The sequence below is a fragment of the Equus asinus genome, chromosome 9, assembly GCF_041296235.1.
Source record: "Equus asinus isolate D_3611 breed Donkey chromosome 9, EquAss-T2T_v2, whole genome shotgun sequence".
Taxonomy (NCBI): Eukaryota; Metazoa; Chordata; class Mammalia; order Perissodactyla; family Equidae; genus Equus; species Equus asinus.
In genome coordinates, this window is record NC_091798.1 from 4,730,506 (window position 1) to 4,744,987 (window position 14,482).

At 48.5% G+C, this 14,482-nt stretch overlaps 1 protein-coding gene across 1 annotated transcript in view; it reads left to right on the forward strand.

The window, feature by feature from the left end:
• GFPT2 (glutamine-fructose-6-phosphate transaminase 2) overlaps positions 1–14,482 on the forward strand; it is a 39,598-nt gene that overhangs the window by 11,225 nt on the left and 13,891 nt on the right. The window contains exons 3-9 of the mRNA XM_014860875.3: positions 473–571; positions 1,075–1,200; positions 4,506–4,564; positions 5,211–5,345; positions 7,654–7,715; positions 10,784–10,863; positions 11,310–11,427. Coding sequence (XP_014716361.1) covers positions 473–571; positions 1,075–1,200; positions 4,506–4,564; positions 5,211–5,345; positions 7,654–7,715; positions 10,784–10,863; positions 11,310–11,427 — 679 coding nt within the window. The remainder of the gene's footprint in view (positions 1–472; positions 572–1,074; positions 1,201–4,505; positions 4,565–5,210; positions 5,346–7,653; positions 7,716–10,783; positions 10,864–11,309; positions 11,428–14,482) is intronic.

Genomic DNA, 14,482 nt, shown 5'->3' on the forward strand with positions numbered 1-14,482 from the left:
AAGCAGCCTCAGAAGGAAGGGAGAGCCGGACCATGTTCCATCCCTATCAATTGTTAACAGAAGCAAGTCAGATGAAAGGCTGCAGGAACACTGATGCGATGGAGATAGTGCTGAAGAATGCAAAGGATGCAGCAAGATAGATGCCCTCCAATGAGCCACTGACTTCAGAGGCGGGCATGGGGGCACCTGTCCCGCAGGGCTCGAGGGCTCACCCTGGTTCGAAGCCGGGGAGGCAGCCACAGCTCGGGTTCCAGGCGCACGCTCCCTGCTCACTGTTAAGCATTGCCACAGCTACAGCCTATTGTTTCCAAGTCGATATCCCGAACACTGTTGGGTTCTCTTTTGGGCAGCCCGGGGAGCAAGAACTAATGAAGTGACAGCTCTGTGTTGCCCTCGCCCTGGGTGGTACCCTGTAACAAAGTGTGCAGGCAAATCTTACATTCCAATACAAAAAATTATGTTTACACTACAGGTGTGGCAATCGATGGAAATAATAATGAAGTCAAAGAAAGACATATCCAGCTAGTCAAGAAAAGAGGAAATGTCAAGGCTCTTGATGAAGAACTTTACAGTAAGTGGAAAGCACAGTGAGTGAGAGCAATGCACGTAGCCTGGGTCACTTTGCAATCTTCTATTCCAACAGCACTCGAGATGAAAAGTTCACTCACCCAAGCGTGGATGCACAGGCAGAGGGTTAAGCCCAGGCTGTAAAACTGAGTTTCCCAGAATGTGGGACAGTTTATTTTAGGTGGAACTGCATGGAGAATCATTTTTTTAATAATTAGTACTTATCTATTTATTTTATTTTTTTCTGATAAATGGTACTGCTTTTCCATTATGGTAGTGTTCTATAATTTTCTTTTTAAAGTAAACTTGTTTCGGTTAAGGTGACTGATAAGTACTAAATAAACAGCAGCAGGGGGCTGGCAGAGTCCCCAGGGTGGGCTTTGTGGTTGAGGGTGGCTGTGCTTTGGGCGCAGCTGGTGGGTCTCCCTTCAGTGAGGCCAGCTCGCCCTGACTGTACTGTGTCAGTGTTTATTTACACTGCAGCAAACGGATTTCTCTTTTATCTAGAACAAGACAGCATGGACTTAAAGGTGGAGTTTGAAACCCACTTTGGCATTGCCCACACACGCTGGGCCACCCACGGGGTCCCCAATGCTGTCAACAGCCACCCACAGCGCTCAGACAAAGGCAACGGTACGTAGTGTGGCCTTGCTCCCCTGTGCCGACGGTTGTGCCCGGCCCTGAGCTGCGCCAGGTTGATCCACGCCCACTGCCAATTGGCTCCACAACTGGCCCTGTCCTCCCTGAAGATGCAAAGTGGTGGTACTGGACCTCAGCCTGGCCCCTGAGCAGTGCTGGCCCCTTAGGCATGCACAGAACAACGTGGCCTCTCCTATGAGTGCTGCTGGCTCTTGGGACCCAGCCTGAATGGGACCTGGTGGTGTGATGGGTTGAAGGCCTGAGCCCTGTTCCTCAACAAGGGACCCAAGTGTCAGAGGGCTGGCTCTTGAGGGAGGATGGGGCTCCTTCCTCATCCACCTAAACCCACCCCTGCCTCTGAAGAGAGTGACCTGAGCCAGGGCAGATGGCAGTGCTGATCTCGTTCGGCATCCGTGGGCCGCAGCAGCTGAGGGCTTGAGGTTTGGAGAAGCAGAGGCTGCCACTGGCGGCCCAGGAGCTCCTCCCAGCAGCAGACCCCTCGACTTGGCTTGCTTTGCTTTTGTAAAAAATCAGAATAGTTGTACATAAAGTCCAGACTTCCGGCATCCCTTGACCAACTGGAAGGTATGGTAACTGGGCTCTGACGCAGCAGGCCAAGGTCACAGAGCAGGGACACGGCAACTGCTCAGGGCAGCCACAGGGGCACAAGGCCCTCTTTAGTGGGCTGGGGGCTCACCAGTTCTCCCAGTTTCCCCTGTGCCAGCTCCAACTCGTGGGCCCCAGGACGGTTCTCCATGCCCGCTTTCTCTTAAATGACGTCCCCGCCCGCTCTCATGAGGGAAGGGCTGGTAGGTCTGGGGCTCCCAGTGGCAGCTCTTAGGGGCTCGTGTTCAGCCCCCAGGGGCAGTGGGGCCTCCTGCAGTAGGATACAGTGAGCATGTGAGATGGAGAGAGGGCACAATCTCTGACTCTTCCCAGGGCTCCAAGGGCTGGCTCCAAGGGCAGACGAGAGACCAAGACATCATCCGGGCCTTCCAGTGAATCCCAACTCTGGGTTGGACCCAGTCGTGTCAGAAGCCCCCAGTGACCCACACCAGGCACAGTGGGGAGGGTATCTTGTGGAGAGAATGATCTCTGGATCAGCTAGGATGCCCACCCAAGATGCCCCGTGGCGTAGGGCAAGTTCTTGCCAAACCCCACATTACAGCAGGGATCAGACTCTTCAAAGCAATTTTGGGTGCTTCTCAGCAGGCACTTAGCTAATGCTGGACCAGCATCACTACACTTAATTGTCCTGGAAGTGAGGCCACAGCAGAGAGCAGCACCTCCCTGTGCAGCCTCCTGTCCACTGTGGACGGTGGTTCCCCAAGGCAGGCAGTGTGCCGCCCTGGGTGGAGGGACGGGCACCCCAGCCTCAACAGAGCCCGTGTGCTGCACCCTCTTTCCGAAGCACTCTGCAGAGTGCATCACCTGCCCAGATTGAAAGGGAAGGCCTCCTCTGGAGAACAGAAGGAGAGCCTCACATGCCCTGCTCAGCAGAGCAGCTAGCGGTAGCACAGGGGCTGGGCTGCACATGTGTCCCCACGGTCAGAGTCTCGGGCAGTGAGGCTTTGGCTGGGGACTGATCCTTGGATCCGGTTTGTTCCCTGAACCATAGAGTATCCCACTACTGGGGTAGGCACCCTACACCCAGGAGGGGGCAGCGGACCCCATGGTCCTGAGGACCCAGAAGTACATCCAGCCAAACCCCAAGCCAGATGCAGAGGCTGGTCCCTGGAGCAGCACTGTTGGCTGGAACCACGTTCTAGACCATGTGCCCTCAGGTAGCACTACCCCAGCCACAGCCTCCTGCCCACCCAGCCGTAAGGTGAACCCTCACGTCAGTGCAGATGACGATTCTGTGTCCCTGAAGCAGGGAGGCTCCAAGGAGATGCCCCCACCACCCAAACTTGGAAGTGCCTGCCCTGACTCAGGATGAGTCATTGAAAGAAAATAACATGAGAAATAAAACATTCATAAAATTTCTGTAGCAACTCATCAGTGATAGCTGAAGAGCATAATTTTAAGACTTAGACCCAGCAACTTCACAGCACAAGGAAATTACACAAGGAAGTTTTCCCAATGAAAGAAAATGTGACAAGGTTAAGAAAATAATGTAAAGAAATAATGTCACAGTAGATAAGGAAAAAAATAGAGAAGGGGATGGATATGGAGGCAGTTAATAGAGATCCAACAGGTGGATAACTGGTGCCCCCCCAGCGAGATCCGAACAAATGAAACTAACAAATTCACAGAGCTGTAGCGGAGACCAGCTGTGGCTCACACGCCTGCTGAAAATGGCTTTTCTTACTCAACCGACAGAGTGTTTGTAGGACCTCTCGAAAGTAAACAATAGGTTGTAAAAAAAAAAAGAGAGACAGAAAATTATGGTAAAAATAAAGAAAAGGAATAAAGGAAAAGGGTTTAAAAAATATAGTAGGAGAAATCTGTCCTGTCCTGAAGAAAAACTTGAATCAGAGATCCAAAGATTCGCTGAGTAATAGTATTTATGAAGAACGACCAACATCTAGGCACGTCCTGGTGGGTAATCGAATCTCGAGGATAACGAAGAGTCTTTCTGTCATCTAGGCTGAGTGGGAAAGGAGGTTATTTCCTCAAGTTACTGATTCAACAGCTATTGATGGAGGAAATGCAGAGGCGACTGAGGTGGACGTTCCTCACCCTCCCAGGGTCGACCAGGGGGTCCCAGCTGGGCGGGAGCAGCCCGGAACCAGTGCATGGGGTGCGGAAGCGCGGCTGTGCCGCAGCGTGCGGGGAGCTGGGAGAAGCTGTACCCGGCGACCTGCAGAGAAGCGTCCCTGGCCACACAGGAATGTGGGTGAGCCCAGGGATGCCAGCACCTCTGGGAGTTTCCCCCCTAAGAAAACCCGAATTTTTAAGTGAAAACAAAATTTTAGACTCAGATCTTTTTACGGTTGCTAGCCTGTGGCCTCTTTGAGCCTGAAGCCTGTTGGGAATGCCTGGAATCGTTTCCATTTAACCAGGGGTTAAACGGGTTTGGTGTAAATACCAAAGCCTGTTTGAGGATATTGCAGACCAGAGCTCCATGGTGGTCAGATGGGTGGGTACTTTGTATCAAAGAGAAATGTATGTTTCCTCGGGTTCAAGTCTAGACACAGCAGACATCAGTTCTATCACTGCAAATGAAGTTTGCTTAACAGAAGTCCCTGGAGGAGCAGAGTTTGCAGAGTTTCAAGCTACTGAATCATTTTCCTTCGCATCTGACTTGAACTTCTCTTCTTCATAGCATTTCTCTCTTGATTAAACTTTTCCTCCAGAATTTGTTGTCATCCATAATGGGATCATCACAAATTACAAAGACCTGAGGAAATTTCTGGTAAGACACCTCCCCTGGCTAACATATGAGTCGAGTGGTATTGGTCTTCCCCGGGAAATTTCCAATTGGCACATCTCCCTCTGGAAACAAAGGCAGGAACTGAGTGAGACCCACATGGGACAGAAACCTCACCCCCACTCAGCCGCCTCCCCAGATCTTTCTGGAGGAGATGGCAGGGGATTTGCAATTACCTCAAGGGCTGCCACAGACTCGAAGAATAAAAAAAAATGCACTTCTTTTTATTAAAGTATCTGCGCTAAATAGCATATCAGCTCGTACCCCAAATGGAATGTGGAGTGGGAAGGCAGACAGCAAGTGTGTAAAGTATGGGACGGTCACGGTGTTGGTTGGGATGTGGGTGGCTTTGACTCAACACATTTGATCATTTCGACTGCTGTTCTTATGCAACGTCCAGATTAATGGCAAGGACAAGCTTCTGAGGCAGGGTGATCTCAGGGAATACCGGAATGACTCAGCCATGTTGGGCTGTGTGATTCTGGCAAACATTTCTCATCCCCTCCCTCTTTTCCTTGTTCTCGCCTTAAGTCTTTGCGAGGGCAAATCATAAGGGAGGAGAGGGAGCTGGCCGGGCCGGCATTGCGCAATGACAGTTATCTGACACTCTCTGTGCAACCAAATATTCCAGGAAAGCAAAGGCTACGAGTTTGAGTCAGAAACAGATACAGAGACCATCGCCAAGCTGATTAAATACGTGTTCGACAACAGAGAAACTGAGGACATTACATTTTCAACACTGGTTGAGAGAGTCATTCAGCAGTTGGTGAGTTATAAGTTCCACCTGTCTAAATCATCTCTTCATTCCCTCATTTTTTATAAGCATGTATTAGCCAAATTCGTGCAAAGTATCTAAGTATTAAAGATGGCTTGTCTACGGCGTCTGGCCTTAAGATGTTACACCCTTGTGGAATTGGGAGAAGTTCTGAGATTTTGGTGGTAAACATCAAATAGAAAGTGCCTTGTTTCATTTTAACCTCTGAAAATGTGATTGGCCGTCTGATCTGTGGCTTCTTGTGATGGCATGTTGCTCATGGGACCTTGGTCATGGCAGTTCGCTTTGTCATCTTGTCAGTTGCGTTGTGTGCGCTGTTAGTTACGTACCTGAGATGAATTTAACTGATGTTGGAGACTTAGAATTGTAGTCTGTCTTCCTGTTTCAGTAAAGCAATTATTCGTCCAGGGGAAGAAACGCCCACGCGTTCTTACTGAGTGGAGTTGAAAGGAAGGCGGTAAAGACAGCAAGTGCGGACTCTTGAGAAGTTTGACTGCAGAGGAAGGGCACAAGGAAATGGCCCAGCGGTGGAGAGGATTGCAGTTCTGAGGGAGGATTGTGTATCTGTGACAGGAGATATCAGATCACATCTGTGCGCTGAGGGGAATGATCTGGGAGAGAGAGAGAAATTGGCGATGGCCCAGAGGACTGGAACCGCAGAACGAAGTCCCCTCCAAGGGACACAGGCGGGGGGATTGTCCAAGAGAGGCCTTTCCCTGGAGGAGGCGGTGGAGGTGGAGCAGACGTAGGCCCGTGTGGGGTGTGGGGGCAGGGGAGAGGGCTCCACACCTCCTAGAGCTCGTCCTCCAGGGCATCAGGGCCATAAATAGCTCCCCCCAGACAGCAGGCACCTGTGTTCAGGGCGAGACTCTGGAACATCCAGGGTCACAGGGGGCTGCGGGTACGACACTGTGGTTTAATATATATCACCCTTCGGTGTTTTCAGAGTGTTTTTCAAAAAGTACATCTACTGTTGAAACCCTTTGCTCTGTGACTCCCCTTTTTGGGGGTCCGAATTTAGAGGATGTCTTTATAAATAAGAGTAATGTACAGTATAATGTACAGACTAGTGCACAGTAAACCAGTTTGGTTTGGCAACACGGTATGTCTTCTTTTCCATTTGTAACTTTAAATTTCAGAAATATCAGTGATGGCACTTTGAAAGTTCAGTGACTTCTCTTATCTGAAGCAACACGGGGTTCTTTTTGGCAGAAAATGGGAGGCATTTTTCTATTCAGTTCTACTTCATTGTTGACAAAACTGGCAGAGGAATGTCACACTCCTCAGGGTCTGCCTGAAGCCCCTTCGTTTTGGGGGGTTTCAAAGGCCCTTAGTGGCCTGGGGATGCTGAGTCTGGCTTTCTCTGGCTGTGTGACTGAGCTGGCAAACCAGCTGTCACATGCTGGCTGCACGGCGGGGCCTTGGGTCTGCCCAGGGTTCCAACCCTTGAGGAATTTCAGATGGAAATCCAGATTTATAGCTGGTCGTACATAACCACAGTCTACTGGGGACATGGTAAATTAGCACAGGATGGTCAGAATGTAGGAGAGAATTTTGCACCAAGGTTTTAAATAGAAAGAGTATTTGAAGTCTTGAGTTAGGAGAACTAGATTCTAATTCTGGTTTGCACAAACTAACAAGCTGAGGCACGGAGGGCAAATGACGGTCATCACCATAGAAATAGTAACAAGAACAATGATGACAGCTCATGTTTCTATTGGTTCTCCGTGTGGCAGGCACTCTTCTGAGCACTTAGAGTGCATGAACTCACAGAAGCCATCCTAGGGTAGGACTGTTCTGGTTTCCCCTCACCACAAGGCGCACAGAAGGCTGCAGTGATTGTCCAGTTAAGAGGTGGAGCCAGGATTTGAACTCAGGCTCTGACATGTGTCGAGTTGAGTCCAGGTCATGGATTAACCCCTCTAATCCTCACGGTTGCTCCCTGAGTCAGTACTGTCCCTTAGGCCCAGCACAGGACCCTGGCCCCAGTTCTCATTTCCTGAGGTTCTAACTGCGCCAGTCCCCCCAGTTCATCACAGAGCTGGGAGTCATCCCTTGTGGGCCTGGGCAGGGGTGGTCCACATTGCTCACAATGAAATCCTCAATTTCTGGTGTCTGGTCCTTCAGCGTGTACAGTCTCTCTCACTTCCTCTCCTGACGTCACCCTGCACCAGCTGTCCTGCATTCAGCACCCTCCTGAGTGACCCCAGGACTGCCCTCAGTGAAGAGGGGCCGAGTCCTCAGTGGCCTGGCTCAACCAGCATGAGTTATTCTTCACTCTTTTCTCCTGTGTTTTCAGGAAGGCGCATTCGCATTGGTCTTTAAGAGCATCCATTACCCAGGAGAAGCTGTTGCCACAAGGTGAGGCAAAACACATTGACATTTCCAATAACAGATAAATAAAATGAAACTGCTCAGCTTGAGGCACAAGGGAGGGGTAGGGCCTCTGGCAAACTGGAAGGTACTCAATCTAAGGGACAACTGTGGCTTAGCCACAGAAAAGGTACCCCACCATCTCTGTGGCTGGAGCTTCTGATTTTTTAAAGATAAACTAAAAAGTTGGATTTTTTTTTGAAATCTCCAGATTTTTAGAAGTTGACAACAAATTCAAATTAAAAATAAAATTGTATAGCAAGGGCAAGATCCAGGTTTCAGATAAATTTCAGAGACTTTCTTTATAAAAGCATGCAAAATTATGAACAGAAAACTAAGAACAAAAATGAACATTGATTTGAATCCAGTAAAGAAGAGGCCTGTCAGTCCAAGAGCTCAAGTTTCATCACCTTCATGCCAGCAGTGTCCTGGGAATCAGCTGAGAGGGCCTGAGTCAGCCCACATGTCCCTCTGTTAGAGTCCCTGTGGCCCCCAGCACTGTGTGGATTCACACAAGTGGGCATATGAGTGCCATCCTATTATTTTATATTCAGATAGGTGGATTATCCATCCATCCATCCATGCATTCATCCGTTCATCTGTCCATTCATCCATCCGCCATCTATCCATTCATCCACCCATTCATCTGTCCATCTATCTATCCATCCGTCTATCCGTCCATCCATCCGTCCATCCATCTAATATATGTTGACTACTTACTGTGTGCTGTGCCCTGGGAATCTAGTGGCACCCAACCTGGTCCTGCCCTTAAGGATGGGACAGTTGTGCAGGAGGACAGAGCAGGGCAGAGGATGGTGATGCTCTGCAGTGGGGGCTGGGAAGTAAGGCACTGGGGGCCTGAGCAGGAGCAGGTGTCAGCCTGAGGGAGGCAGGCAGAGGGACCAGCATGAGCAAAGGCAAGGGGCCCAGAGCAAGCATGGCATTTTGGGGATCTGCAGTTAAGACAGGATGGCGGCGGGAGGGGAGCACTGCTGGGACTTGAGGCTCTTGCAGTCTCAGTGTGTGCTTACTGACACCTGCTTTGTACCAGGCATGGGGGACAGCAGTGAATGAGATCACACAGACACCGCCCCGCAACATTGAAAGCTAGTGGAGAGAGGGGATGTGGGCAGAGGGCCAGCTCTGCAGGGCCTGGGATGCCATGTAGGCTGCAGGCTTCATTCTCAAGGCACTGGGGAGCCATCGAGAATGCACCTGTGGCCCTGGGAGAGTGAGCCAGAGACGGCAAGGCTGTCCCTCGCAGACTGTCACAGTGTCTAGGCAGGAAATGATATGAATGTATTATGATTTTAATTTTCTGGGACAGGAACTCATTTACCATTCCGAATTTAATTCCTTCCAATCATAGAATTCTAAAATACCAGTTGGTCCTATCAAATTTAGAAACCCCTTTTGAAATCTGATATTACCATGATATTGCTGTTTTAAATGAATGCAGAAGAAGGCAGCATGAAGGAGCAATGAAGCTTTATTTTTCAAATTGTCTGTAACTGGTGGCTCTGTAACCTCCGGGACAATCTTGGGGATGTCTTGGGAGCATTATATGTCACAAAATCTGGAGAAGCCACAGAGCTCAATCTACAACAATAAATTTGGGGAGACATTTGCCACGAAAATTGGATGCCACAGTGCTTTCTCACTGTCATTGTTATAAAGACTCTTGAAGCTCGTTCCCCGTGGGGCCCGGGACTATACTCTGATTTGCTTTAAATATGATCAGAGATTGTCCCAAATAGGCAAGGTATTCACAGCACCTTCTTCAAAGCTACAGACTTTGTCCCCCACTCTGAGAAGTCAGAAGTGGGGTCCAAACAGGGCAAACTAGAAAACAAGATCTGTTATTGTTGAAGAAATATTTAGGGTCTGTATGGAGTCAGGTTAACAGACCAAATGGATATATGCGGGCTGGATTCAGGCTGGTTTAACCATAGGTCATTAGTTCATTGATCTAAGTTGGTAAGAAACTGGTTGAGGTAAAATATTACCTCATTGTATTCTAATTAATGTGTTTGAGACAGCGCTTCTAAATTGTCTTATTAACACATTCTCAATGTTTTCTTCTTATTAGTGAGCCAGCGTGGAGGGGAGAAAAGGCATGCGTTCTTTAGTAACTGTGAGAATGTTACTGTCTGGGTTCTGGCTAAAAATCGCAGGTCTAAAGAGAGTTACAAAAGTGAACAGCTCATTACACTGCACACCCACACACCCATTGTGAATTTGATTTTCATGCTGTCATTTATAAGAACGGGCAAAGAGTTAGGTTTCAGAGGCAGGATACCACTAAAATCATGGAATAATACCTTCACCACAGTAACTGCAGGAGTCATGAACCATGAAGCACTTTTTACTGAAGATTACCTCCTGGCACGGGTGGCTAAGCGGGGGCTCTGGGGATGAGACCTGAGTTAGGGGCCCTCACTCCCATCAGCTACAGGAAGTCCCCAAGGCTTTGCCTTGTGAAAGTTGCCGTCCCCTTTGTGATGGAGTCTGCCATTTGCAGACCGAAGAGTCGGAACTTCACCCACGGGTGCCACTCAGGCAGAGAAAAAACCACCTTGAAAGTGCCTCCAGTGGCCCACAGAGTCAGGTAGACCCAAAGCCAGTCAGTTTAATCCCCCAGAGCTGGAGAGCAGCTGAGCGAGGTGAAGGGGGCAGAGAGCCTCTGGGCAGGTCTTGGGCATCAGGGGCTCCCGCCACAGAGATGTGCAGCACACGGAGGCCAGCTGGGGACCAAAGTGCTCCTGTGTGCCACCAGGGCCTCCAGGCAACTCTGTCATCTAACGTGTGGGGATTCACTGGGCAGCTGGGTGGCGCCATGAAAGTGAGCTTGGATTGTCGTGCTAGCCTGTTGGTCCCTGCTCCAAGCCTTGGGAGCATCTTCTCGTGGCTGAGGAGGCCGTCTTGTGGAACTCACCAGGATGCTTTGCCCCAGGGAAAGGGCTAGATGTGGGGACCCTTCCTCAGTGCTCAGAGGACATCCGGCCCCGCCAGGGTGTCAAGGCTGTGGGTAATTCGATTCCCTCTTGTCTCTGCAGGAGAGGCAGCCCCCTGCTCATTGGAGTGCGGAGCAAATACAAACTCTCCACAGAACAGATCCCCGTCTTGTACCGGACACGTGAGTGTCTCAGAAGGCCCGGCCCAGGGCAGGGCTGCTCCGGCAGGCAGTACCCTGGGAGGCAGGAGGCCTGCCCGCCGCTGGGGCCAGCCTGCATGTGGTTCCAGGTCAAAAAGGCTTTCATGCAACTGGCTCCATTTATTCAAAAGCTTTTTACTATGGATATTTTCAAACATATACACAAGTCGGGGAAGAGGCACGTGGCTCCCTCATATATAGCACCCGTGCCCTGATCTGAGTGTTGATTTGGTTTGTTTGGAGCCGTTTAAATGCTCTTGCAGCAGCACTGTGTTATTTGGGGATCTTTTATATGATTTGGCTGATGCAACTAAAGCTAAAAATTGCAAATTTCTCCCACACATTCAAAGAGGAAATTGGCTCCATGCTGTGTATTATTCAAACAAAATAGTTTAACAGGATTTGCAATCCTTTCCTTCCTTTGCTAGGCAATATTGAGAACGTGAAGAATATCTGTAAAACAAGGATGAAGAGGCTGGACAGCTCAGCCTGCCTTCACGCCGTGGGTGATAAAGCGGTGGAATTCTTCTTTGCTTCTGATGCAAGGTAGCTAACCCTTGTTTCCTTTCTTTCCTAGATTATGTACTCAAGAATGACTGGCTAAACACCATTTCTTACTCATCCCCTGATTTGAGTTGTTTTCTCATGGCTCAGCAAGGGGTGGAGATGATGGCAGATTTCAGCTCTCTGTGGCCCTTGTCCAAGAATCCTTGTATAGTGAGCACCTGCGTGGCTGTTGCTGGCAGCCATGGTGGCCAAAGGCCAGGTCCACTGACCAATACAACGTTTTGGGCCTGCATAGAATAATTGTATGAGTTGCCAACACTTTAATATTGGGAGATTTCACATAAAAATCTGGATTTCTATCTTCTTGGGAAAACCAGCAGATCTGAGCACACTGGGCTGTGCTCCCTCCTGCCTCAGTGGTCTGGGGCCACTCAAAGGCTGCTCCCTTCAGATGGGGCAGGCGTCTCCAGAACTTTGGTCCTTCCTGCACCCCGCCTGCCTTGGCCTGAGTTTGACCATTTGTAAAAGAGCCAAGATTTAGGGTTTTAGTCCAATTGATTCCACAGTCCATGTTTTCATCAGTACACAAAACAATAATTCTGAAATTTAAGTTGGCTTCATACCGTTTTAGGACAAAATATTTATACACACACTCAGAAAAGACCAAAAACTTTCCTGCTAGTTGAAATAAAAAACCACCGCAAACACCACCACTGCCTCCTTCCTCCATGTCTTTGTTGTGCCACTTGCCCAGCGGCCTCTCACAGGGCCTCGCTGTGAAGCCGGGAGGACACCACGGAGGTCGCCTGGGACACACGGAGCAGAAGGAGCCTAGTGCCCACGCTCAAGGCCTGTGTCAGCCCACAGCCAGCATCGCCCTTGATGCTGACAGGACGGCCAGCGTTTCCCAGACTGTGTTCCTTAGAGCACCATTTCAAGAGAGATGTTTCTCAAAAAAAGAGGCATGAATGCCTGAATGGAGATGCAATCATTATTAGTAGGCAATAGGATTATATACTTTCCCACTGAAAGGCCATTCGAACTAATACTGCGGCTGGTCAGAGAATAAAGGTGTGGAAATGTGAGGTCCCAGTGGTAGCCACTGAGCTGAGCTGAGGGCCACGCCCGCCTCGCTCCTGCTTGTGTCTCCTCACGTGACTGGGACAGTAGGCTCTCAGCAAACCCTTGTTGAACAAAAAAGTAATCTATTTACCACAGTTGAAAAAAACGCGTTTTTGTTCGTTTGTTTGCTTTAGTGAGGAAGGTTTGTCCTGAGCTGACATCTGGGGCCAGTCCTCCTCTTGTTTCGGTTGGGGACCATCAGCCCTGAGCTAACATCTGTGCCAGTGTTCCTCCATCTTGTATGTGGGGCACCTTCACAGCATGGCTGATGAGTGGAGTAGGTCTGCACCCAGGATTCAAACCCAGGCCGCGGAAGCAGAGCACGTGGAACCTTAGCCATTCAGCCACAGGGCTGGCCCCTGAAAAAAAACTTTTAATCCCTTAGTAAAAATAGTGCAGAACCTGTTTGCAGAAGACTACAAAAGTTTACCATGAGAAACAAAAAGAAATTTGAATAAAGGGAGAGATTTCTTTGGTAGGAAGGCTTAATATTATTTTTAAAAATAATGTAATAACAATTACTTTTTAAAGATATTGACTCTCCTTAATTAATCTGTAAATTCAATTCTATAATTAAAATCCTCAAGATTCCTTTGTTTGTTTAGATTTTTTGAACTTAAAAAAGTGATTCTACAATGTATGGTATATAAACAAGAAAGCAAACACAGGGGGCTGGCCCCATGTCCGAATGGTTAGGTTTGTGCGCTTGCCAGCCCAGCATTCGAAAGTTTGGATCCTGGGCGCAGACCTATGCACCGCTCATCAAGTCATGCTGTGGCAGCATCCCACACCAAAGAACTAAAATGACCTACAGCTAGTATATACAACTATGTACTGGGGCTTTGAGGAGGTAAAAAAAAAGAGCAAGATTGGCAACAGATGTTAACTCAGGGCCAATCTTCCTCACCAAAAAGAAAAAAGAAAGAAAGAAAGCCAACACATATTGAAAAATAAGAATGATGAACCTGGGTGACCCTCCAGGTGTAAAGGTGCCCTGTAGAGCTCTTATGACGACAGTAGCCAGCATGTGCTTTGCCCTGACAGCTGGACACTGTGCTGAGGACAGGATGATCCCATTTAATGACCATAACAAACCTCTGGTGAAGGAAGGCACAGCAGTCATCTCCCGTTTCACAGATGAGGAACCCAAGACGGGATTTAGAGGGATCATGTCTGTGTGATCTGAGGGCACAGTGTGAGGCAGAGGCGAGGAGTCCACCTCGGGTCTGTCTAATTCCTGGGCCAATAGTCTTAATGACTATCACCCATTTTGTAAATAAAAAGTAATAATTATTTTTAAACATACAGAGGTAATACAAACACATGTATTAAACGCTGTCTAGAGGGCAATACCATGTAAGCCGGGTTTATCTCTTGGAGATAGGATCTGGCCATTTTCTTCTTCTCGTTATTCTGTGTTTTCTACTTTTTGAACACTGGCTGTATATTGTTTAAAGTATTTTTTCCCAGTGCAGTGGCTTTCCATCCTTCTTAATCTTTTTCCCCTAGGATCTATCTGGAGACACCTCTCTTAGAGCTACAGAATTTGATCATTTTTCTCAAACTTTGCATCAGGAGCTTTAAATGCTCTTTGTTCTGAGCAGGACTTGCGTGGGTGTGACACTTGATAGAATGAGGTTTTTTGCTCGTGTGGCCCCTCAAGCATCGCCTTCATGGTTTCCACCGTATCCGTGGACCACTTGTGCTGTTGATTACCCAACTTTCTTTTTCATTTACCGACTTTTCTAACAAATTTATTTTTAAAAGAAACTTTCTATTACCATCTCAAGGGAAAAATCATTATTACTTTCTATATAAAGCTGCTCTCAGCCTTTCACTTCTTAGTTTCAACAGCCATTGATGGTGGGTGACTAGAGCTATTAATAACTAGGAGTTAATAGATTGGTTATTCTAAGTCTATCCTTCCTTCTTTATTAGCTATGTTCCTCCTGTAAAGAGAAACTTGCCTTCG